General features: G+C 47.0%; 1 protein-coding gene across 2 annotated transcripts in view; it reads left to right on the top strand.

The window, feature by feature from the left end:
* The window catches only part of LOC125455886 (intraflagellar transport protein 43 homolog B), a 112,375-nt gene that overhangs the window by 11,156 nt on the left and 74,086 nt on the right, over nucleotides 1–27,133 (top strand). For both annotated transcript variants that reach the window (XM_059648889.1, XM_059648888.1), the window contains exon 3: nucleotides 20,421–20,485. In XM_059648889.1, the coding sequence (XP_059504872.1) occupies nucleotides 20,421–20,485 (65 nt within the window). The remainder of the gene's footprint in view (nucleotides 1–20,420; nucleotides 20,486–27,133) is intronic.

The following is a 27,133-nucleotide window of genomic DNA, read 5'->3' as shown; positions in this document are numbered from 1 at the left end:
CAGAAAGGATGTTTGGGGACTCGTCAACTGAGGTAGTATGGGCTGAGGTTAGAAACAGGAAAGGAGAGGTCACCCTGTTGGGAGTTTTCTATAGGCCTCTGAATAGTTCCAGAGATGTAGAGGAAGGATAGCAAAGATGATTCTCGATAGGAGTGAGAGAGACAGGGTAGTTGTCATGGGGGACTTCAACTTTCCAAATATTGACTGGGAACACTATAGTTCAAGTACTATAGATGGGTCAGATTTTGTCCAGTGTGTGCAGGAGGGCTTCCTGACACAGTATGTAGACAGGCCAACAAGGGGCGAAGCCACATTAGATTTGGTACTGGGTAATGATCCTGGCCAGGTGTTAGATTTGGAAGGAGGTGAGCACTTTGGTGATAGCGATCACAATTCTGTTATGTTTACTTTAGTGATGGAAAGGGATAGGTGTATACCACTGGGCAAGAGTTATAGCTGGGGGAAAGGCAATTACGATGAGATTAGGCAAGATTTAAGGAGCATAGAATGGGGAAGGAAACTGCAGGGGATGGGCACATTAGAAATGTGGAGCTTATTCAAGGAAAAGCTCCTGTGTGCCCGAGGTAAGTATGTACCTGTCAGGCAGGGAGGAAGCTGTAGAGTGCAGGAGCCGTGGTTTACGAAGGAGGTAGAATCTCTGTTCAAGAGGAAGAAGAAGGCTTATGTTCGGATGAGATGTGAAGGCTCAGTTAGGGCACTTGAGGGCTACGAGGTAGCCAAGAAAGACGTAAAGAGAGAGCTCAGAAGAGCCAGGAGGAGACATGAGAAGTTGTTGGCGGATAGGATCAGGGTAAACCCGAAGGCTTTCTATAGGTATTTAAGGAATAAAAGAATGACAAAAGTAAGATTAGGCCCAATCAAGGATAGTAGTGGTAAGTTGTGTGTGGAGTCAGAGGAGATAGGGGAAGCGCTAAATGAATATTTTTCAACAGTATTCATTCTAGAAAACGACAATGTTGTCGAGGAGAATACTGAGATACAGGTGGGATTGAGGTTCACAAGGAAGAGGTATTAGAAATCCTTCAGAAGGTGAAGATAGATAAGTCCCCTGGGCCGGATGGGATTTAACCTCGGATCCTCTGAGAAGCCAGGCAGGAGATTGCCGAGCCTTTGGCATTGATCTTTAACTCGTCATTGTCTACAGGAATAGTGCCAGATGACTGGAGGATAGCAAATGTGGTTCCCCTATTCAAGAAGGGGAGTAGAGACAACCCTGGTAATTATAGACCAGTGAGTCTTACCTCCGTTGTTGGTAAAGTGTTGGAAAAGGTTAGAAGGGATAGGATTTATAATCATCTAGAAAAGAATAAATTGATTAGGGATAGTCAGCAGGGTTTTGTGAAGGGTAGGTCGTGCCTCACAAACCTTATTGAGTTCTTTGAGAAGGTGACCAAACAAGTAGATGAGAGTAAACCGGTTGATGTGGTGTATATGGATTTCAGCAAGGCGTTCGATAAGATTCCCCACAATAGGCTATTGTACAAAATGCAGAGGAATGGGATTGTGGGAGATATAGCAGTTTGGATCGGAAATTGGCTTGCTGAAAGAAGACAGAGGGTGGTAGTTGATGGGAAATGTTCATCCTCGAGACCAGTTACTAGTGGTGTACCGCAAGGGTCGGTGTTGGGTCCACTGCTGTTTGTCATTTTTATAAATGACCTGGATGAGGGCGTAGAAGGATGGGTTAGTAAATTTGCAGATGACACTAAGGTCGGTGGAGTTGTGGATAGTGACGAAGGATGCTGTAGGTTGCAGAGAGACATAGATAATCTGCAGAGCCGGGCTGAGAGGTGGCAAATGGAGTTTAATGCGGACAAGTGTGAGGTGATGCACTTTGGTAGGAGTAACCAGAAGGCAAAGTACAGGGCTAATGGTAAGATTCTTAGCAGTGTAGATGAGCAGAGAGATCTCGGTGTCCATGTACACAGATCGTTGAAAGTTACCACCCAGGTTGACAGGGCTGTTAAGAAGGCATACAGTGTTTTAGCTTTTATTAATAGAGGGATCGAGTTGCGGAACCAAGAGGTTATGGTGAAGCTGTAGAAGACTCTGGTGTGGCCGCACTTGGAGTATTGTGTACGGTTCTGGTCACCGCATTGTAAGAAGGACGTGGAAGCTTTGGAAAGGGTGCAGAGGAGATTTACTAGGATGTTGCCTGGTATGGAGGGAAGGTCTTACAAGGAAAGGCTGAGGGACTTGAGGCTGTTTTCATTAGAGAGAAGAAGGTTGAGAGGTGACTTAATTGAAACATAGATAGGGTGGATAGGGAGAGCCTTTTTCCTAGGATGGTGACGGCGAGCACGAGGGGGCATAGCTTTAAATTGAGGGGGTAAAGATAAAGGACAGATGTCAGAGGTAGTTTCTTTACTCAGAGAGTAGTAAGGGAATGGAACGCTTTGCCTGGAACGGTAGTAAATTCGCCACCTTTAGGTCCATTTAAGTCGTCATTGGAAAAGCATATGGACGTACATAGAATAGTGTAGGTTAGATGGGCTTGAGATTGGTATGACAGGTTGGCACAACGTCGAGGGCCGAAGGGCCTGTACTGTGCTGTAATGTTCTATGTTCTGTATTACGAGCTTCCTAGTTTTCTTTACGCCACATTTTGTATCATCTGCAAATTTTAGGTCCAAGTCTGGTATAAATACCAAGATAATAAAATGTGAGGCTGGATGAACACAGCAGGCCAAGCAGCATCTCAGGAGCACAAAAGCTGACGTTTCAGGCCTAGACCCTTCATCAGAGAGGAGGATGGGGTGAGGGTTCTGGAATAAATAGGGAGAGAGGGGGAGGCGGACCGAAGATGGAGAGAAAAGAAGATAGGTGGAGAGAGTATAGGTTGGGAGGTAGGGAGGGGATAGGTCAGTCCAGGGAAGACGGACAGGTCAAGGAGGTGGGATGAGGTTAGTAGGTAGATGGGGGTGCGGCTTGGGGTGGGAGGAAGGGATGGGTGAGAGGAAGAACAGGTTAGGGGGGCAGAGACAGGTTGGACTGGTTTTGGGATGCAGTGGGTGGAGGGGAAGAGCTGGGCTGGTTGTGTGGTGCAGTGGGGGAGGGTACGAACTGGGCTGGTTCTGGGATGCGGTGGGGGAAGTCAACATTGATACCATTAGGCTGCAGGGTTCCCAGGTGGAATATGAGTTGCTGTTCCTGCAACCTTCGGGTGGCATCATTGTGGCACTGCAGGAGGCCCATGATGGACATGTCATCTAAAGAATGGGAGGGGGAGTGGAAATGGTTTGCGACTGGGAGGTGCAGTTGTTTGTTGCGAACTGAGCGGAGGTGTTCTGCAAAGCGGCCCCCAAGCCAACGCTTGGTTTACCCAATGTAGAGGAAGCCACACTGGGTACAGTGGATGCAGTATACCACATTGGCAGATGTGCAGGTGAACCTCTGCTTAATGTGGAATGTCATCTTGGGGCCTGGGATAGGGGTGAGGGAGGAGGTGTGGGGGCAAGTGTAGCATTTCCTGCGGTTGCATGGGAAGGTGCCGGGTGTGGTGGGGTTGGAGGGCAGTGTGGAGCGAACAAGGGAGTCACGGATAGAGTGGTCTCTCCGGAAAGCAGACAAGGGTGGGGATGGAAAAATGTCTTGGGTGGTGGGGTCAGATTGTAGATGGCGGAAGTGTCGGAGGATGATGCGTTGTATCCGGAGGTTGGTGGGCTGGTGTGTGAGAACGAGGGGGATTCTCTTTTGGCGGTTGTGGCGGGGGCGGGGTGTGAGGGATGTGTTGTTCGCAACAAACAACTGCACCTCCCAGTCGCCAACCATTTCCACTCCCCCTCCCATTCTTTAGATGACATGTCCATCATGGGCCTCCTGCAGTGCCACAATGATGCCACCCGAAGGTTGCAGGAACAGCAACTCATATTCCACCTGGGAACCGTGCAGCCTAATGGTATTAATGTGGACTTCACCAGCTTCAAAATCTCCCCTTCCCCCACCGCATCCCAAAACCAGCCCAGCTCGTCCCCTCCCCCCAGTGCACCACACAACCAGCCCAGCTCTTCCCCTCCACCCACTGCATCCCAAAACCAGCCCCAGCCTGTCTCTGCCTCCCTAACCTGTTCTTCCTCTCACCCATCCCTTCCTCCCATCCCAAGCCGCACCCCCATCTACCTACTAACCTCATCCCACCTCCTTGACCTGTCCGTCTTCCCTGGACTGACCTATCCCCTCCCCACCTCCCCACCTGTACTCTCTCCACCTATCTTCTTTTGCCTCCATCTTCGGTCTGCCTCCCCCTCTCTCCCTATTTATTCCAGAACCCTCACCCCATCCCCCTCTCTGATGAAGGGTCTAGGCCCGAAACGTCAGCTTTTGTGCTCCTGAGATGCTGCTTGGCCTGCTGTGTTCATCCAGCCTCACATTTTATTATCTTGGATTCTCCAGCATCTGCAGTTCCCATTATCTGGTGTAAATACCACTTTTTTTTGCCTTTATGTTTGGACTCTGGACTGAAGGAAGTAGGATACTGCAGAAGCTGAGTAGACTGTACAAAGAGATGAGTACAGTGTCAAAATCATTTCCCTGGAGCAAATTGTGACTTGTGTACATTGTTGCTTTTGTTCTGGAACAGGATAATAGTAATATCACAGAGCCAGTGAGTTCTGAACAAAAGAAAATTGCTGACAGTATTCTGCTTGGCTTCTGACTAGGTGACCATAGCTTTTGTGGGGCCAGTGTGGAAGAGAATCACCTAGCCTGGATAAAAAAGCATAAAAATATCTTTCTCTGTGGTCTCTCTCCATCACACACATGCAGGCACCAGAAAGTCTGAGTAATGGCTATCTTTCACTCACCCCTCTGAAAATTCCTTGTTGAAGGAGGATTGGATACCGTCAAAGACTGTGAATTTTTAACCAGTGAATGAAAGAAAGCACCACTGTGCAAACAACCCTGCATCAGCACTAAAGAAATTGACAAACAGAGAAAGGAAGAACTCAGCAAGTATTTGTGGTTGAGTTATAAGCTAGGAATTCCTATTTCCTGTGGCCGCATTTACTGACACCAGCACATGCACAGTATATAGAGATAACACCTTAGGAGCAGGAAAGCTGACGGTTCGGACCTAGACCCTTCATCAGAAAAGAGGGAGGGGGAGAGGAGGAAGCGGATCGAAGATGGATAGAGGAGAAGATAGGTGGAGAGGAGACAGACAAGTTAAAGGGGCGGGGATGGAGCCTGCAGAGGTGATTATAGGTAGGGAGGGGATAGGTCAGGCCGGGGAGGACAGACAGGTCAAGGGGGCAGGATGAGGTTAGAAGGTGGGAAATGGAGGTGCGGCTTGAGGTGGGAGGAGGGGATAGGTGAGAGGAAGAACAGGTCAGGGAGGCAAGGACAAGCTGGGTTTGTTTTGGGATGCAATGGCGGAAGGGGAGATTTTGAAGCTTGTGAAATCCACATTGATACCATTGGGCTGCTGAGTTCCAAAGCGGAATATGAGTTGCTGTCCTTGCAACCTTTGGGTGGCGTCGTTGAGGTACTGCAGGAGGCTCAGGATGGACATGTCTTCCAAGGAATGAGAGGGGGAGTTGAAATTCATGACTGGGAGATGCATTTTTTTATTGCGAACTGAGCGTAGGTGTTCTGCAAAGAGGTCCCCAAGCCTCAGCTTGGTTTCCCCAATGTAAAGGAGGCCACAACGGGAACAGCAGATAGATTATACAATATTAGCAGATGTGAAGGTGAACATCTGCTTGATGTGGAAAGTCTTCTTGGGGCCTGGGGTGGAGGTGAGCGAGGAGCTGTAGGGGTCGGATTGTAGATGGCAGAAGTGTCGAAGGATGATGCGTTGAATCCGGAGGTTTGTAGGGCGGTATGTGAGGACGAGGGGGATTCTCTTTTGGATTTTATTGCAGGGATGGGGTGTGAGGGATGAGTTGCGACCACTGCATTGGGGAAGCACTGACCTCTGTGTCACTGAGGCCAGTCGCCAACTCTCCGACACCTCCTCCTACTGCCCCCTGGATCATGACCCCATCCCCAAGCACCAAACCACCATCTCCCAAACCATTCACAACCTCACCAACTCTAGTACCTCCCACCAACAGCCTCCAACCTCATCGTTCCCCAACGCCCCACCACCTGCTTCTATCTCCTTTCTAAAATCCACAAACCTGACTACCCTGGTTGACGAATTATCTCCGCCTGCGTCTGCCCCACTGAAATCATCTCCACCTATCTGGACTCCATTTTCACTCCCTTGGTCCTGGAACTCCCTACCTACGTCCGTGACACCACTAATGTCCTCGACCTCCTCCAGAACTTCCAATTCCCCAGTCCCCAACACCTCATTTTTACTATGGATATCCAGTCCCTATACATCTGCATTCCCCATGCAGATGGCCTAAAGGCCCTCCACTTCTTCCTGTCCCGCAGGCCCGACTAGTCCCCCTCCACCGACATCCTCATCGGCCTAGCTGAACTCGTCCTCATCCTCAACAACTTCTCTTTCAATTCCTCCCACATCCTACATACAAATTGGGTGGCCATGGGTACTGGCATGGGCCCAAGCTATGCCTGCCTCTTTGTGGGTTACGTGGAACATTCCCTCTTCCGCACCTACACTGGCCCTAAACTCCACCTCTTCCTCCGTTACATTGATGACTATATCAGCGCCGCCTCCTGTTCCCACGAGGAGCTTGAACAGTTCATCCACTTCACCAACACCTTCCACCCCAACCTTAAGTTCACCTGGACCATCTCTAACACCTCCCTCACCTTCCTGGACCTTTCTGTCTCCATCTCGGGCAAGAACCTAGAAACCGATATCCATTTCAAGCCCGCCGACTCCCACAGCTACCTCGAATACACCTCCTCCCACCCTCCTTGCAAAAATGCCATGCCCTGTTCCCAATTCCTTTTGTCTCTGCCGCATCTGCTCCCAGGATGAGGCATTCCACTCCCATACATCTCAGACATCCTCATTTTTCAAGGACTGCCACCTCCCCCCGCCCCCCCCCCCCCCCCCCCCCCTGCCGGAGTGGTCGAGAAAGCCCTTGACCGTGTCTCCCGCAACCCATCCCTCACACCCTATCCACACAATAACAACCACAAGAGAATCCCCCTCGTCCTCACATACCACCCCACCAACCTTCGGATCCAGCGTATCATCCTCCAACACTTCTACCATCTGCAATCCAACCCCACCACCAAAGACATCTTTCCCTCCCCACCCTTGTCTGCTTTCCAGAGGGACCACTCTCTCCGGGACTCCCTTGTCCATTCCACACTCCCCTCCAACCCCACCACACCCGGCACTTTCCCCTGCAACCGCCGGAAGTGCTACACCTGCCCCCACACCACCTCCCCCACCCCCACCCCAGGCCCCAAGAAGACTTTCCACATCAAGCAGATGTTCACCTGCACATCTGCTAATGTGGTATGCTGCATCCTCTGTGCCCGTTGTGGCCTCCTCTACATCGAGGAAACCAAGCAGAGGCTTGGGGACCACTTTGCAGAACATCTCCGCTCGGTTCACAATAAACAACTGCACCTCCCAGTTGCAAACGATTTTAACTCCCCGTTCCATTCCTCAGATGACACGTACATCCTGGGCATCCTGCAGTGCCACAGTAATACCACCCGAAGGTTGCAGGAACAGCAACTCATATTCTGCTTGGGAACCCTGCAGCCCAATGGTATCAATGTGGACTTCACAAGCTTCAAAATCTCCTCTCCCCCACTGCATCCCAAAACCAGCCCAGCTCGTTCCCACCTCCCTAACCTGTTCTTCCTCTCACCTATACCCTCCTCCCACCTCAAGCTGCGCCCCCATTTCCTACCTACTAACCTTATCCCGCCCTCTTGACCTGTCCATCCTCCCTGGATTGACCTATCTGTGATAATCCATCTCGACATCTTGTTATTTCTATCTCTTCCTCGATCCATCCTCGATCCGCCTTCCCCTCTCTCCCTGTCTATTTCAGAACCCTCTTCCCCATTTCGGATGAAAGGTCTAAGCCCGAAACGTCAGCTTTTGTGCTCCCAAAATCCTGCTTGGCCTGCTGTGTTCATCCAGCTCTACACTTTGTTATCTCATATTCTCCAGCATCTGCAGTTCCTTTTCTCTCTGATACATGCGCTGTATGCTGTTCTTTGAGCAGCACATGCACAAATTTTACACGGAATGTGGCCCGGAGGGGAAGAAGGATTGTGGGGCCGTGGACCGGGGCATTAGTGTGGGATGCAAGATCAGATCCCCTTGTTATTGCAACCCTGGGCTTCTTGTTTTCTCCTCGAAGAATTCTAGCAGATTTGTCAGGCATGTCCTCCCCTTGATGAAACCATGCTGACTTTGGCCTATTTTATCATGCACTTACAAATATTCAGAAATCTCATCCTTCAAAATGGACTCTAAAATCTTATCCACAACCGAGGTTGGGCTAATCAGCCTGTTATTTTCCATCTTTTGCCTTACTCCCTTGTTAAACAATGGCGCCACGTGAGTGATTTTCCAGTCCTCTGGGACCCTCCCTGACTCCAGTGATTCCTCAAAGATCACAACTAACTCTTCCACTGTCTCTTCATCTATATCTTTTAGAACTCCGGGTTGTCGTCCAACTGATTTATCAGCTCCTCCCTCATGCCTCTGTAGTTGCCTTTATTCAACTGTAATACAGTTACATCTGATTCCACCCTCTCCTTTGTAATTCGCAGATTAAATTCTATCATATTTAGCGGTGCATGGTGGCTCTATGGTTAGCGCTGCAGCCTCACAGCGCCAGGGACCCAGGTTCGATTCCACCCTTGGGCGACTGTCTGTGTGGAGTTTGCACATTCTCCCTGTGTCTGCGAGGGTTTCCTCTGGGTACTCCAGTTTCCTCCCACAATCCAACAATGTGCAGGCTAGTTGGATTGGCTATGAAAAATTGCCCAGAGTGTTGAGGATGTGTGGAGTCGGTGGGTTACATAGAACATAGAACAGTGCAGCACAGAACAGGCCCTTCAGCCCACAATGTTGTGCCGACCATTGATCCTCATGTATGCACCCTCAAATTTCTGTGACCATATGCATGTCCAACGGTCTCTTAAATGACCCCAATGACCTTGCTTCCACAACTGCTGCTGGCAACGCATTCCATGCTCTCACAACTCTCTGTGTAAAGAACCTGCCTCTGACATCCCCTCTATACTTTCCTCCAGCCAGCTTAAAACTATGACCCCTCGTGTTAGCCTTTTCTGCCCTGGGAAATAGTCTCTGGCTATCAACTCTATCTATGCCTCTCGTTATCTTGTATACCTCAATTAGGTCCCCTCTCCTCCTCCTTTTCTCCAATGAAAAAAGTCCAATTTCAGTCAACCTCGCTTCATAAGATAAGCCCTCCAGTCCAGGCAGCATCCTCGTAAACCTCCTCTGAACCCTCTCCAAAGCATCCACATCTTTCCTATAATAGGGCGACCAGAACTGGACGCATTATTCCAAGTGCGGTCTAACCAAAGTTTTATAGAGCTGCAACAAGATCTCACGACTCTTAAACTCAATTATAGGGTTATAGGGGGATGGGTCTGGGTGGAAAGCTTTGAGAGTAGGTGTGGACTTGTTGGGCCGAAGGGTCTGTTTCCACACAGTAGGGATTCTATGGTTCTGTGATAACATGGTCACTCCTGAGGGTTCCATCACCTTAAGATCCCCTATCAAATCTGCCTCATTGTACAACACTAAATCCAGAATTGCCTGTTCCCTTTGTGGGCTCCACCACAAGTTGCTCCAAAAAGCCATCTTGTAGACACTCCACAAATTCCTTTTCTTATGGTCTACTACCAACCTGATTTTCCCGTCCGCCTGCATATTGAAATTCCCCATGATCACTGTAACCTTACCTTTCTTACACACCTTTTCTATCTCCTGCTGTATCTTGAGGCCCACACATAACTCCCATTATAATTTTTTTACCTTTCTGGTTTTACGCACACAGATTCTACATCATCTGACCTTACGTTGTTTCTTACACTCATTATTAATAAGACAATCCCACCCCCTATGCCCACCTGCCTGTCTTTTCAGTAGGATGTATATACTTGGATATGTAGCTCCCAGTCCTGATTCCCTTGCAGCTACATCACTGTGATGCCCACCACATCATACCTGCCAATTTTGATCTGCACCACAAGCTCATTTACCTTATTTCATATACTGTGTGCATTCAGATACAACATCTTCAGTCCTGTATTAATGTTACCTCTTCTCACTGTCATTTGTTAATCTGGTGTGCTTGAAGTTTGATTCCTAACTCTTTCCGAAGTCTCTGTCCTGTTTTGTGTTCTGGAGACTTTAGTAGAACTCCTGAGGTCTCCTTTCTTTTCATTTTAAAATATTTTTCCATGCAGCTGAATCCGCCCCACCTGCTGCTTTTTTCCCACTGGCCTTTATACTTCTTGGAGTTTTGCCCATGCCTGTCCCTCCCACTTTCTAGTTTAAAGTCCTGCTGACCACCCTATTTACCCTTTTTGCTCGAACATCGGTCCCAGCTCGATTCAGGTGGAGACTGCCTCAATGGCACAGATCCCTTCTGTTCCAGTACTGACGCCAGTGGCCCATGACAAGGAACCCCTCTTCCCTGCATTTCATCACCGGTCAGAGATATCCTTAGCCCTGGCACCAGGCAGGCAACACACAATGTGGGACTCTCCCGTACCACGGTGCAGTGGTCAGTTGGCTCATCCTTCCCTCTGCCCTTTTCCTCATCCACACAGGGAGAAAGTACCTCGTACCTGTTGGACAAGGTCAAGCGCTGAGGCTCCTCTGATCCTGACTGCAGGATCCCTCTACCTGCCTCTCTTACAGTCACACCCTGCTGTCCCTGGCCACTGACTGAATTTGAAGTAATTAACCTACCAGGTGGACTGCCTCCTGAAACCAGGTTTCCAGGTACTTCTCCCCCTCCCGGATGTGCCACAGTGTTTGAAGCGCCTATTCCAGTTTGTCAACTCTGAGCCAAAGTTCCTCAAGCAACCAACCGTTGCTACAGATGTGGTCACTGCAGTTTGCAATGGGATTAGCCAGCTCCCACATCATACAGCTACAACACATCACTTGTCCAGCCATTTCTACTTAGTTAACTATTTCATTGAATTAAGTAAATTTATTGATAGTTCTTGGTTGTACCAGCAAATCAGGTCACAGCTTCCCCGTGATGTCACTCCAGATTTTTCTCACAGCTACAATGTGTCCTGAGCTCCAGTAGTTTATACTCACTCTGCTGCTCCACTTGTGGTTTTCACAGTGGCTATTTTTTTGTTGGTTAGAGGAGGATGGAGGGAAGGAGGTAAACTTTCTCCACAAACCCCTGTTTGGTCGTGGTGACTGTGCCGATGCATACGTTCGCCCCAGTTGCCAATCAGCATGTCACCACCCTCTGCTGAAAGCTTGTCCTCACTCAAACTCAGATAGTGAACACTGAGTAATGTGCTGGAAAACGGGCAGTACTATTCCAAGTCTTCATACAGCTAAAGACTTCTAAAGATGCACAGAATTCCTCAATTTGCCTGTCTACTAGACGATGGAAAGCACAGACCTGGTTTCTGTATTTAACAAGGGTGGCTATTTATTACAAATAAGTAAATTCTAACGATAGATAAACAACTATGAAACATTGACATATAGCTACTATTCGAAACTCCAGTGCCCTTATAAACTCGCACCACATGGTCAAAAACACAGACGTACACAGGGCAAAAAACATCATTGGTGTTATGGGTGGAGTGAAAGATGAGGCAGACAGTTCAATAGTCTCTGTCTGCAGAATTTGCTAAGATGAATCTTTTGGATTGCCCTATGAACTTGCTTCTACAGTTATTTTCATTTGCTTACAGGAAACACAGAATTACTGGTTCACTACTTTTGTCTGACTTATTGACTAATAATCATAGCTTACAGCAACTGTTGAGGCAAGAATAAACTGACTTTACCTAGGCTTGAGGTGGTTTGTTTTTGACTGCAGAGAAAGGGCAGCCCCTTCCCTTTCGAAGATTCAGTTGCTTCTCCCTTGAGCATTTACACAAGCTGTTCAGCTAATTAGGAGCTGATCACACAATTGTTGATAGGCAGAAGACTTTTGTCATCAATAACTAGTCACCATTCCACAGACCAATCTACTAATTATTGCTAGCTGAAGCTACATTTGTGCACATCTTTTGCTTCCAGCTTGTCTGAAAGCAGACTTTTCCCCACCTCATTGCTTGAGCAAGCAGCTGTAAAAGCAACACTTACAGTGAGTGGCAGATAAAGGTGCAGAAATCCTTCAACCTCCTTGATTTTTAAAACAGTATTTTCCTCATTTCAGTCTGTCATTGAAACTACAGAAAAATAAAAAGACATGGTATTTACAATTCTGGGCACTCTACCTAATTCTTTACCCTCATGCAGAAATCTCTTTCAGAAGATGTGATCTTGGTTTAATGTCTCACCTGAAAGACAGCATTTCTGGAGCAGTGCAAGGACTGCCTGAGTAACGTGCTGGACTGACAGGCTAGGTATGGGTTCAGGTGTGTCTGGAGCAGGGATTGAACATTCTGATTCTGAGGCATGAGTGCTGCTAACAGTTTACCACAGCTGACAGCTAGAAGTGTGTTTTTTACATTTCATACTGCAGATGGGCTGCAGTTGTTCAATATGGCAGCTCACCGCCACCGTCTGAAGGGCAGCTACAGATGGGCAATAATCGCTGGACCAGCCAGCAATGCCCACATCCTGTGAATGAGTAAAAAATGTATAAAGGATGCATTTCTGTGTATTGCACTGAAATTCACTTTTATTGGCAGGAAGAAGATGGTGTCATAATTAATACGTGTTCTGTTATTGTTGTGAGTGAGTGAGTATGCACAAATACACGTGCAAACACACACAGCCTCTCTCTCTCTCACACATATTCACTCACACAATCTTACTCTCTTCCAGAAGGTGTTTGACAAGACACCTCATAAATGGTTACATTATAAGGGCCCATGGTGTTGGAGGTGCTTTATTGGCTCATGGCCAGGAAGCAGCGAGTGGGAATTAGGAGTTCTTTTTCAGGTTTGCGTGTGCCTCATGGGGTTCCATAGGGATCAGTGCTGGGACTGCAACAGCTCACAAAGTAACTTGGAGGAAGAAAATGAATGTACTGTTGCCAAACTTGCAGACAAGTGTAAAAAAATAGGTGGAAAGGAAAGTTATAGAGAAACATTGATTGGTTAAAAAAAAGTTGGCAATGGTGTATAAAGTGGGAAATTTGAAGTTGTTCATTTTGTAAGGGAAAACAAAAGAACAGAACATTATTTAACTGGTGAAAACTGCAGAAAGCTGCAACACAAAGGGATTTGGGGGAACTTGTGCTTGAAAAACAGAAAGGTAGTACACAGGGGCAACAGGTAATGAGGAAGGGTCATGGAATGTTGGTCCTTATTTCAAGGTGGTTGGAGTATAAGAGTAGGAAACTGTAACTGTACAAGGTGTTGGTGAGACCACTTCTGGAGTATTGTGAGTAGTTTTGGTCCCCATTTTGAAGGGAAGATATCATTTTGTTGTACGCAGTTCAGAGTAGGTCGGTTAGGATGACCCCTGGTCTGGCGGGATTGTCTTACGAGCGAAGACTAAGAAGTATGGGACTCTACTCATTGGAGTTTAGAAGAATGAGAGGTGATCTCTTTGGAACATACAGGATTCTTAAGGAGCTTGACAAGGTAAATGCTGAGAGGATGTTTCCCCTCATAGGAGAGTCTAGGACCAGAGAGCATAGCCTCAGGATAAAGGGGCACCAGTTTAACACCATTATGAGGACGAATTTCTTCTCTCAGCGGGTTGTGAGTCTTTGGAACTCCTTGCCACAGAGAGCTGTGGAGCAGAGTCCTTGTGTATATTTAAAGATGAGATAGGTAGATAGATTGTTGACCAGTCAGAAGTCTAGGGTGACGGGAAAAGGCCGGAAAGTTGACATGAAGAATGACGGACTAGCCATAATTTTATAGAATGGCAGAGCAGGCTAGAAGGACTGAACGACCTACTCCTGTTCCTATTATTTATGATCTCACAGTTTTACTCTTGCACACACATTCATGTTTTTCCTCCTACATGCGCACACACAATCAGTCACTTTCTCTCTTTGTTGCAAATACACACAGAAAATACCTTGTAACCAAATTGTTCATCAAATATCAACCACTGGCTATGTCAGCATCGGAATATAATAAATAGGAGCAGGAGTAGGCCATTTAAGCCTCCTCCGCCATTCAGTATGATCATGGTTGACCAGCTAACTCAGTGCCCTGTGCCTGCTTTCTCCCCATATCATTTTACCCCTTTGGCTCAAAGAACTGTATCTAATTCCTGAGATAGTGGGAACTGCAGATACTGGAGAATCCAAGATAACAAAGTGTGGGGCTGGATGAACACAGCAGGACAAGCAGCATCTCAGGAGCACAAAAGCTGATGTTTTGGGCCTAGACCCTTCATCAGACCCTTCAACCTCTCTGATGTAGAGTCTAGGCCCGAAACGTCAGCTTTTGTGCTCCTGAGATGCTGCTTGGCCTGCTATGTTCATCCAGCTTCACACTTTGTTATCTTGTATCTAATTCCTTCTGGAATTCAACTTGGTTTCTATGAGATCCCACCTCATTCTTCTAAACTCCAGTGGATTTTGTTTTATATGGTCGAGTCACTCTTCATGCATAAGTCATGCAGTGCCCGGAATCAGTTTGGCTATCCCTCATTGCACTCCCTCCAAAGCCAGAGCATCCCTCCTCTGATAGGAGACAAAAACTGCACACAGGATCCCGAATGTGGCCTCAGTGAGCCCCTATACCATTGCAGTAAGATATCACTGTTCCTGTACTCTCACTATCAAGGCCAACATCCCACTTTCCTTCTTCATAACCTGCTGTGTCTGCATGTTTCCTTTCAGCAACATGTACAAGGACATCCAGGTTTTGTTACACATTCCCCTTTCCCAAACTGCCATGCATTTGCTCACTCACTCAACCTGTCCAAATCACACTGAAGCTTAATTTATCCTTAATTTACCCTTAAGAAGTCAACGTTGAGCTACTATCTTGAATAGCTCACATTCCTTGGTTGTAGGGACATACCCAGTGCTGTTGGAAAGAGAGTTCTAGGGTGTATCTGCCCAATGGCTACATTGCCTTCTCTCTGTTGGATCTAGTTTAGTGCTGGTCTCTCTCAGAAGAGCTTATCTTTAGATAGTCTGGGTTCAGGTTAGCTTTGGCCATGTCAGTGCCAGCATCACGGATTCTCGGACAGCGAAAGTATCCTCAGCCTCCCATCAGTTCTTTTCCCACACTTCAGTTAGTCATCTTTTATTTTAAGCAATGTGATCTCTCAAAATTCCTCAGAAGTTTATTTTTGTCAATTAAGTTGAAGAAATTCTGAAATGTTTCTTGAACCAAGAGTGTCCCCTTCAGTAAAATGAAGGTATTAAATCCTTACTCAGCAGTTTATTATTCCAACTTAAGAACATTCTCGTTTTGAGTGGCGTTTAGAAGAATGCAGGAAGGATGTTCCTGATGAACTAGGGGTCACAGTCAGGGGACACTGAGTTAGGCCGTTTAGGACTGAGATGAGGAGAAATGTTTTCACCCAGAGAGTAATAAACCTGTGGAATTCTCCACCAGGGAAAGCAGTTGTGGGCTAATCATTGAATGTTTCTACGTAGGGGTTAAACATAGTTCTTAGGGTTAAAGGGATCACTGGGCTATGGGGAGAAAGTGGGAAGGGGCCTGAGATGGATGACCAGCCATGATCATATTAAATGGCAGAACAAACTTGAAAGGATGAATGGCCCACTCCTCCCACTTGCTCTGTTTCATCTCCCCACACTGGGGCATTGTGGACATTACTGATGGATTCAGCTGCAGCAGGGCTTATTGTCACTGTTGGTATGATGCCACAAAAGTCCAGAGAAACGGAAGAGGAACAAATGTGCCACCAAATTGTTGTAGTGGGTGCTTTTAACTTCCGCAATATTGACTGGGTCCCCACTAGTGCCAGGGCTTAAATGGGTCAGAATTTATCAAGCGTACCTAGGAGGGTTTCTTGAAACAATATGTAGATGGTCCAACTAGAGAAGGGGACATACTAGATCTTGTATTGGGCAATGAGCCTGGCCGGGTGATCAAAGTTTCAGTGGGCGAACAGTGATCATAGTTCCATAAGTAGTTAACAATAATATAGGTATTAAGAAGTAAGAGATTCTGCAGAGGGAATATAAACAGCTATGGATTAAATTATAAAACAGAATCAAGAGGGTACTAACAGCATCTCAGGAGCACCTGAGATGCTGCTGGGCCTGCTGTGTTCATCCAGCCTCACATTTCATTATCTTGGATTCTCCAGCATCTGCAGTTCCCATTATCACCAATAGGGTACTAACGTCAGGTTTGCTACGTGAACCATGATCTAATTGGCACAGGGTCAACAAGATTAAAGAGATAAATTTGTGGCTCAAAGAGTGGATATGGGAGAAAAGGGTTCAAATTCATGGGCCTTTACCACCGGTAGAAGAATGGAAGGGGGAGCTGTTCTGCGTGAATCATGCTGGGACCAGAGTCCTGGCGAATTGCGATAGGGTTAGGGTTAGGGTTAGGGTTAGGGTTAGGATGCAGAGGAGATTTACTAGGATGTTGCCTGGTATGGAGGGAAGATCTTATGAGGAAAGGCTGAGGGACTTGAGGCTGTTTTCGTTAGAGAGAAGAAGGTTGAGAGGTGACTTAATTGAGACATATAAAATAATCAGAGGGTTAGAAAGGGTGGATAGGGAGAGCCTTTTTCCCAGGATGGTGACGGTGAGCACGAGGGGCCATAGCTTTAAATTGAGGGTTGAAAGATATAGGACAGATGTCAGAGGTAGTTTCTTTACTCAGAGTAGTAAGGGAATGGAATGCTTTGCCTGCAACGGTAGTAGATTTGCCAACTCTAGGTACATTTATGTTGCCATTCGATAAGCATATGGACATACATGCAATAGTGTAGGTTAGATGGGCTTGGGATCAGTATGACAGGTCGGTACAACATCGAGGGCTGAAGGGCCTGTACTGTGCTGTAATGTTCTATGTTCTATGAACACTGGGCCACTGGAAAATGACAGTGGAGAAGCAGTAATGGGAAATAGTGGAGGAACTGAATAGGTAGTTTGCATCAGTTTTCACTGTGGAAGGCACCAGTAGCATACCAGAACTTCAAGACATTCAGGGTGCAGAGGTGAGTGTGGTGGCCATCACTGAGGAGATGGCACTGGGAAGCTGAAAGAGCTGAAGGTGGATAAATCACCTGGATCAGATGGACTACACCCCAGAGTTCTGAAGGAGATCGATGAGGAAATTGTGGAGGAATTGGTGGTGATCTTTCAGGAAGCAGTGGAATTGGGGAGGGTCCCATAGGACTGGAATGTTGCTCATGTTACAACCCTGTTTAAGAAGGGAGGGAGGCAGAAGACAGGAAACTACAGGCCAGTTGGTCTGGTGTCTGTCATTCGTTACATTTTAGTGCCCATTGTTAAGGGTGTGATTGTGAAGTAATTTTTATGGCAAAATGGGGTGAGGTCAGGACAGTTTTATCCGAGGGACATCATGCCTGACAAATCTGTTAGAATTCGTTGAAGACGCAATGAGCAAGTGAGACAAAGGAGAGCCAGTGGACATGATCTAGTTGGATTTTCAGAAATCCATTGACAAGGTGTTGCACAGAAAGCTGCTAAATAAGATAAGAGGCCATGGTGTTGGGAAACAAGGTACTGGCATGGCTAGAGGATTGGCTGATTGGCAGAGGACAAAGAGTGGGGATAAAGGGGTCTATTTCAGGATGGCAGCTTGCGGAATTCTGAAGGATCTCTCAATCATCCACCCACAATGCATCAAATCTGTGACTGATATAATTTGTGCAGATTATCTCGATTCCCTGAGACCTGGTCGGCGTTGCCTAGTGAGTTTTCCCACATCCTATTTTCTGTGTTTCTCTAACTGTGACTCTCACTGAGATGGGAGTCTCTCTGTGCATCACAGAAATTCAACTTTGTAAATATTTAATCAAGTAACTTCACAATGAACAGATCGAGTCCTTTAGTTTCAATCAGATGCTTTCTTGGAAATGACATTTGAACTAATTGTTTCAAAAATAATTTTATGACCTTAGTTAAAAACATAGAACTGAAAGCTAAAGTCGATTTTTACTCCAATTCAGAATGCAAGATCCCAAATAACAGCAATATACGACACACCGACATCACAGGTATATTTCCACATTCACTGACACTCACTGGGGTACAGTTCCACATTCCCTGACACTCACTGATGTACAGTTCCACATTCCCTGACACTCACTGATGTACAGCTCCACAATCACTGACGCTCACTGGGGTACAGTTCCACATTCACTGACACTGATACACAGTTCCATATTCACTGACGCTCACTGGGGTACAGTTCCACATTCACTGACACTCACTGATGTACAGCTCCACAATCACTGATACTCACTGGGGTACAGTTCCACATTCACTGACACTCACTGATGTACAGTTCCACATTCACTGACACTCACTGATATACAGCTCCACAATCCCTGACACTCACTGATGTACAGTTCCACATTCACTGACACTCACTGATGTACAGTTCCACATTCACTGACACTCACTGATATACAGCTCCACAATCCCTGACACTCACTGATGTACAGCTCCACAATCACTGACACTCACTGGGGTACAGCTCCACAATCCCTGACACTCACTGATGTACAGTTCCACATTCACTGACGCTCACTGGGGTACAGTTCCACATTCACTGACACTCACTGGGGTACAGTTCCACATTCACTGACACTCACTGATGTACAGTTCCACATTCACTGACACTCACTGATATACAGCTCCACAATCACTGACACTCACTGGGGTACAGTTCCACATTCACTGACACTCACTGATGTACAGCTCCACAATCCCTGATACTCACTGGGGTACAGCTCCACAATCACTGATACTCACTGGGGTACAGTTCCACATTCACTGACACTCACTGATGTACAGCTCCACAATCACTGATACTCACTGGGGTACAGTTCCACATTCACTGACACTCACTGATGTACAGTTCCACATTCACTGACACTCACTGATATACAGCTCCACAATCACTGACACTCACTGGGGTACAGTTCCACATTCACTGACACTCACTGATGTACAGTTCCACAATCCCTGATACTCACTGATGTACAGCTCCACAATCCCTGACACTCACTGATGTACAGTTCCACAATCACTGACACTCACTGATGTACAGTTCCACATTCACTGACACTCACTGGGGTACAGTTCCACATTCCCTGACACTCACTGATGTACAGTTCCACGTTCACTGACACTCACTGGGGTACAGTTCCACATTCACTGACACTCACTGGGGTACAGTTCCACATTCCCTGATACTCACTGGGGTACAGCTCCACAATCCCTGACACTCACTGATGTACAGCTCCACAATCCCTGACACTCACTGATGTACAGTTCCACATTCACTGACACTCACTGGGGTACAGTTCCACATTCCCTGACACTCACTGATGTACAGTTCCACGTTCACTGACACTCACTGGGGTACAGTTCCACATTCACTGACACTCACTGGGGTACAGTTCCACATTCCCTGATACTCACTGGGGTACAGCTCCACAATCCCTGACACTCACTGATGTACAGCTCCACATTCACTGACACTCACTGATGTACAGCTCCACATTCACTGACACTCACTGGGGTACAGTTCCACAATCCCTGACACTCACTGGGGTACAGTTCCACAATCCCTGACACTCACTGGGGTACAGTTCCACATTCCCTGACACTCACTGATACACAGTTCCACAATCCCTGACACTCACTGGGGTACAGTTCCACATTCCCTGACACTCACTGGGGTACAGCTCCACATTCACTGACACTCACTGGGGTACAGCTCCACAATCACTCACACTCACTGGGGTACAGTTCCACATTCCCTGACACTCACTGGGGTACAGTTCCACATTCACTGACACTCACTGGGGTACAGCTCCACATTCCCTGACACTCACTGATGTACAGTTCCACAATCCCTGACACTCACTGGGGTACAGCTCCACATTCACTGACACTCACTGATGTACAGTTCCACAATCCCTGACACTCACTGGGGTACAGCTCCACATTCACTGACGCTCACTGGGATACAGTTCCACATTCACTGATGCTCACAGGTGTACATTTTGACACCCAATGGGTTATAGTTCCTTTGACACTGATGTCCCCTGGGTACAGTTTCATAAACATTGACTCACCTGGGGTTCAGTTTCATAGACACTTCCTTGCTGCTTTGTTCTATCTATGTGCAACCCAGCTAACGAAACTGCTCTGCATTTGTTATAGGGTCCTATAAGTAAACCTGCACGGCGGCAAGGAGGGTGGGCAGATGATACCCCTCGTTCATCCAAGTAAGTGGCAAATACTTCAGAGTGTTAAAGGGATTACGTCGTCTGCTGTAGATAAGGTATTTGAACATTCCTGACCCGGTTTTACTTTGGTAGAAAACTGCTGGACTCTTACTCATGTAACAATACAGAGATAGCAAGTCCAACCAAATCTGGATTGTCACTGGATTCACAGTGTGAAATTCAAACATTCAATGATCCTCAAAATTACTCAGTTGCTCTTAACCAGATTTTATGAATAACAGATCTTTGACATCAAGCGTATAACTCAAACAAAAATTAGCAATTTATTAAAAATGTAGCTTTTAGCGTAACACAAATAACCAGCAAGGCAACCTAATTACTGTCTATGATCTAAGCACAATCTTCTTTGACCATAAACCCCCATTCTCAAACTAAGAGACAAACACAGTTAAGGGCTATTTTTTTTAAAAATGAAAGAGTATCAATTTGTTTGTTCAATTACGATTTCAACGATGATTACCAGGTCTTCATGAAATCCTTGGAGGATGGATAATACTTGGATAGAACTGAATATCTTGCTTGAATTTCAAAGTCAGTTAATGGTAACAGTTACAGCTGTTCTCTGGAGACTTCTGGTTATTTTTTTACCAACTGAGATTTGTTTCTCAAAAAATTCAACACATTGATAACCGGAGAGAAATTAGAGAGGTAACCACAAAACAGCAGTCCGGAAACTTCCTTGAGAAAAACTGTGTCTTGATCTAAACCCAGTCAGAGCCAATTCACCCTTTGTTTTCTCTTTCCCTTCAACATTCTCTGTGGTCACCAATGATTATACAATATTCAACACCATTCCCAACTCCTCAGATACTGACGCAGTCCGTGTTCAAATGCAGCAAGGTGCGGACAGTATCCAGGCTTGGGCTGTCAAGGGACGAGTAACATTTGCACCACATAAATGCCAGGCTATGCCCATCAGAGACAATCTAACCACCGTCCTTTGACATTCAATGGTGTTACCATCACTGAATCCCGCACTATCAACATCCAGGGGATTCAGAAACCCAACTAGACTTGCTGTATAGATACAGTGGCTATTAAGAGACGAGGAATACTGCAGCAAGTAACTCACTTCCTGACTCTCCAAAAGTCTGCCCACTATCCGCAAGGCACAAGTCAGAACGGTAAAGGAATACTCCCTGGGTGGATGCAACCCCAATAATACTCTGTAAATTGGTTCCTGAGACGAGAAGCTGAGTAAATTGAGTCACTTTCCACTGGGATTTAGAAGAACATAGAACATTACAGCACAGTACAGGCCCTTCGGCCCTCGATGTTGTACCGACCTGTCATACCGATCTCAAGCCCATCTAACCTACACTATTCCATGTACGTCCATATGCGTGTCCAATGACGACTTAAATGTACCTAAAGTTGGCGAATCTACTACCATTGCAGGCAAAGCGTTCCATTCCCTTACTACTCTCTGAGTAAAGAAACTACCTCTGACATCTGTCCTATACCTTTCACCCCTCAATTTAAAGCTACGCCCCCTCGTGCTTGCCGTCACCATCCTAGGAAAAAGGCTCTCCCTATCCACCCTATCTAACCCTCTGATTATTTTATATGTTTCAATTAAGTCACCTCTCAACCTTCTTCTCTCAAACGAAATCAGCCTCAAGTCCCTCAGCCTTTCCTCGTAAGACCTTCCCTCCATACCAGGCAACATCCTAAATAATCTCCTCTGCACCCTTTCCAAAGTTTCCACATCCTTCTTATAATGCGGTGACCAGAACTGTACACAATACTCCAAATGCAGCCGCACCAGAGTTTTGTACAGCTACAGCATAACCTCTTGGTTCCGGAACTCGATCCCTCTATTAATAAAAGCTAAAACACTGTGTGCCTTCTTAACAGCCCTGTCAGCCTGGGTGGCAACTTTCAAGGATCGGTGTACATGGACACCAAGGACTCTCTGCTCATCTACAATACTAAGAATCTTACCATTAGCCAAGTACTTTGCCTTCCGGTTACTCCTACCAAAGTGCATCACCTCTCACTTGTCTGCATTAAACTCCATTTGCCACCTCTCAGTCCAGCTCTGCAGCTTATCTATGTCTCTCTGCACCCTACAGCATCCTTCGTCACTATCCACAACTCCACCGACCTTAGTGTCGTCTGCAAATTTACTAACCCATCCTGCTACTGTCTCTGATTTTTTCCCTCCTGGATTGGAGGACTGCCTGTGAGAATCTGTTTCTGACTTTGCCTTTTTGCCAAAGGATATATTTATGGGATGTTACTACATTGAAACAGTTAATTAGTAAGTTACTGTATCTGTTATTCTGTTCCAGTAGAGTTGAGTTAATCAAAATTCATCTTTCTTTGATTGTATTTAACTACAGTGTTTAAATAAATTGTGTTTTGCCTAACGTCGAGTAGTCTGACCAGTCGCATTGCACCTGGACACAGTACTTCACATTTGCCTTTAAAATAAGAAAACGTTTAGGTTCTAGACTACTTTCTTAAAATATTTTGAGGGGTTCTGGTCTGGTCCATAACACCATGATGCTTAGTTCCCTTACTGATTAAAAATGTCTTTACTTAACAACCCAGCCTCGATAGCTCCCTGTGGTAAAGAATACCACGGATTCACCCGTTCCTGAGAGAAGAACTTCCTCATCATCATTGTCTTAAATGAGCAATCCCTTACCCTTTGGCCGTACAATTTCCCAAGGGGCAAACAACCTTTCCACATCTTTGCTGTCAAGTCCTTTTAAGACATTTGCTTGTTTAAATAAAGTTGCTTGTCATTCTTCTAAACTCTAATGAGTTAACTCTAACTCTACTCAACCTCTGCTCATAAGATAGAACCTCCATTCCTGGTATCAGCCGAGTGAACTTTCTCTGGACTGCACCCAATGCCAGTATATCTTTCCTTAGATATGTTACTGTCGACAGTAATGCAGCTGTGATCTGATTCATACAGTTTTGGCAAGACTTTCTGAGTTTTATTCTCCATTCTATGAAAGACCAACAACCTATTTGCCTTCCTATTATGTGCTGAATTTGTATGCTAGCTGTTTGAGGTTTACAGATGAGGATTCCCAGATCCCTCTGTGCTGCCACAGCTTTCTCCAGTCTTTCCCTGTTTAACCAATATTCAGCCCCTCTATTCTTCCTGACAAAGTATATAACCTCATCATTCCCCACGTTACATTCCATCTGCCAGGTTTTGCTTATTACTTAACATGTCTGTATCCATTTGCAGCCTCTTTGGGTGATCCTGGATGAGCACACCAGGCCAAGCAGCATCAAAGGAGCACAAAAGCTGACGTTTCGGGCCTAGACCCTTCATCAAAAAAGGGGGAGGGGAAGGGGATTCTGAAATAAATAGGGAGAAAGGGGGAGGCGGATCGAAGGTGGATAGAGGAGAAAATAGGTGGAGAGGAGACAGACAAGTTAAAGGGGCGGGGATGGAGCCTGTAGAGGTCAGTCTAGGTGGGGAGGTAGGGAGGGGTTAGGTCAGTCCAGGGAGGACGGACACGTCAAGGGGGCGGGATGAGGTTAGAAGGTGGGAAATGGAGGTACGGCTTGGGGTGGGAGGAGGGGATAGGTGAGAGGAAGAACAAGTTAGGGAGGCAGGGACGAGCTGGGCTGGTTTTGGGATGTTGTGGGGGCGGGGGGAACGGAGATTTTGAAGCTTGTAAAATCCACATTGATACCATTGGGCTGCAGGGTTCCCAAGAGGAATATGAGTTGGTTCCCAAGAGGAATATGAGTTGCTGTTCCTGCAACCTTCGGATGACATCATTGTGGCACTGCAGGAGGCCCATGGACATGTTGTCTGAGGAATGGGAGGGGGAGTTGAAATGTTTCACGACTGGGAGGTGCAGTTGTTTATTGCGAACCGAGCGGAGGTGTTCTGCAAAGCGGTCCCCAAACCTCTGTTTGGTTTCCTCGTTGTAGTGGAGGCCACACCGGGTACAGTGGATACAGTATACCACATTGGCAGATGTGCAGGTGAACATCTGCTTGATGTGGAAAGTCATCTTGGGGCCTGGGATGTGGGTGAGGGAGGAGGTGTCGGGGCAAGTGTAGCACTTCCTGCGGTTTGCCGGGTGTGGTGGGGTTGGAAGGGAGTGTGGAGTGGATAAGGGAGTCCTGGAGAGAGTGGTCTCTCCGGAAGGCAGACAAGGGTGGGGATGGAAAAATGTCTTTGGTAGTGGGGTCGGATTGTAGATGGCAGAACTGTTGGTAGATGATACATTGTATGCGGAGGTTGATGGGGTGGTTTGTAAGAATGAGGGGGATTCTCTTTTGGCGGTTATTGGGGGGACACGGTGTGAGGAATGAGTTATGGGAAATGCGGGAGACACGGTCGAGAGCATTCTTGACCAATGCGGTAACCTACAAAGAGGCAGGCATAGCTTGGGCCCGTGCGGGTAACCATGGCAGCCATGCAGATGGCCTAAAGGCCCTCCACTTCTTCCTGTCCCAAAGGCCCGACCAGTCCCCCTCCACAGACACCCTCATCCGCTTAGCCGAACTTGTCCTCACCTTCAACAACTTGTCTTTCAATTCCTCCCACTTCCTACAGACAAAGGGGTTGGCCATGGGCACCCGCATGGGCCCCAGCTATGCCTGCCTCTTTGTAGGTTACGTGGGACAATCCCTCTTCCGTACCTATACTGGCCCTAAACCCCACCTCTCCCTCCGTTACATTGATGACTGTATCGGCGTCGCCTCGTGCTCCCAAGAGGAGCTCGAATAGTTCATCCACTTTACCTACACCTTCCACCCCAACCTCAAGTTCACCTGGGCCATCTCCAACACATCCCTCACCTTCCTGGACTTCTCAGTCTCCATCTCAGGCAACCAGCTTGTAACTGATGTCCATGTCACGCCCACTGACTCCCACAGCTACCTAGAATACGCCTCCTCTCACCTACCCTCCTGCAAAAATGCCATCCCCTATTCCCAACTCCTTCACCTCCGCTGCATGTGCTCCCAGGATGAGGCTTCCACTCCCGTACATCCCAGATATACTTGTTCTTCAAGGACCACAACTTCCCCCCGCAGTGGTCGAGAACGTCATTGACCATGTCTCCCGCATTTCCCACAACTCATCCCTCACACCCCGCCCCCACAATAACCACCAGAAGAGAATCCCCCTCATTCTCACATCCCACCCACCAACCTTCAGATACAACGCACCATCCTCCAACACTTCCGCCATCTACAATCTGACCCCCACCACTAAAGACATTTTTCCATCCCCATCCTTGTCTGCCTTCTGGAGAGACCACTCTCTCCAGGACTCCCTTGTCCGCTCCACACTCCCCTCCAACCCCACCACACCCGGCACTTTTCCCTGCAACCGCAGGAAGTGCTACACTTGCCCCGACACCACCTCCCTCATCCACATCAAGCAGATGTTCACCTGCACATCTGCCAATGTGGTATACTGCACCCCCTGTACCCGTTGTGGCTACTTCTACATCTGGGAAACCAAGCGGAGGCTTCGGACCTGCTTTGCGGAACACCTCCACTCGGTTCGCAATAAACAACTAGAACTTCCAGACGCGAACCATTTTAACTCTCCCGCCCATTCCTCAGACGACATGTCCATCCTGGGCCTCCTGCAGTGCCACAATGATGCCACCCGAAGGTTGCAGGTACAGCAACTCATATTACGCTTGGGAACCCTGCAGCCCAATGGTATCAATGTGGATTTTACAAGCTTCAAAATCTCCCCTCCCCCCAACTGCATCCCAAAACCAGCCCAGCTCATCCCTGCCTCCCTAACCTGTTCTTCCTCTCACCTATCCCCTCCTTCCACCTCAAGCCGCACCTCCATTCCCTACCTCCTAACCTCATCGTGCCCCCTTGACCTGTCCGTCCTCCCCGTACTGACCTACCCCCTCCCTACCAACCCCACCTAGACTCACCTCTACAGGCTCCATCCCCGCCCCTTTAACTTGTCTGTCTCCTCTCCACTTATCTTCTTCTCTATTCACCTTCGATCCGCCTCCCCCTCTCTCCCTATTTATTTCAGGACCCTCTCCCTATCCCCCTTTTTTGATGAAGGGTCTAGGCCCAAAACATCAGCTTTTGTGCTCCTAAGATGCTGCTTTGCCTGCTGTGTTCATCCAGCTCCACACTTTGTTATCTCGGATTCTCCAGCATCTGCAGTTCCCATTATCTCTTTGAGTGATCCTCACTACTTGCCTTCCAACTCTTTTTATTGTATATATTAACATGCCTCCAGTACATTCACTTCCCTCATCCACATCAGTATTTCTTATAAACAATTATGGTGCCAGCTCTGTTCCCTGTGGCACAATACTCTAAAATGTCTGACCAGACATTTATAAAGCCTTAGAAATGTATCCCTGCTTTTATGTTCTAGCCCTCGTGAAATAATACCAACATTGTATTTGCCTTTTTAACTGCTGATTCAACCTGCAGGTTTACCTTAAGAGAATCCTGGACTAGAACTCCCAAGTCCCTTTGCAGTTCAGATTTCAGAATTTTCTCCACATTGGGAAGATAGTCCATGCCTCTATTCTTCTTACCGAAGTGCATGACCTCACACTTTCCCATGTTGTATGCATCTGCCATTTCTTTTCCCACTCTCCTAACCTGTCCAAATCCTTCTGCAGTCTCCCTGCCTCCTCATACTAC

Source organism: Stegostoma tigrinum, chromosome 10, assembly GCF_030684315.1.
Source record: "Stegostoma tigrinum isolate sSteTig4 chromosome 10, sSteTig4.hap1, whole genome shotgun sequence".
NCBI classification, from domain to species: domain Eukaryota; kingdom Metazoa; phylum Chordata; class Chondrichthyes; order Orectolobiformes; family Stegostomatidae; genus Stegostoma; species Stegostoma tigrinum.
This window is presented reverse-complemented; position numbering and strand designations above follow the sequence as displayed.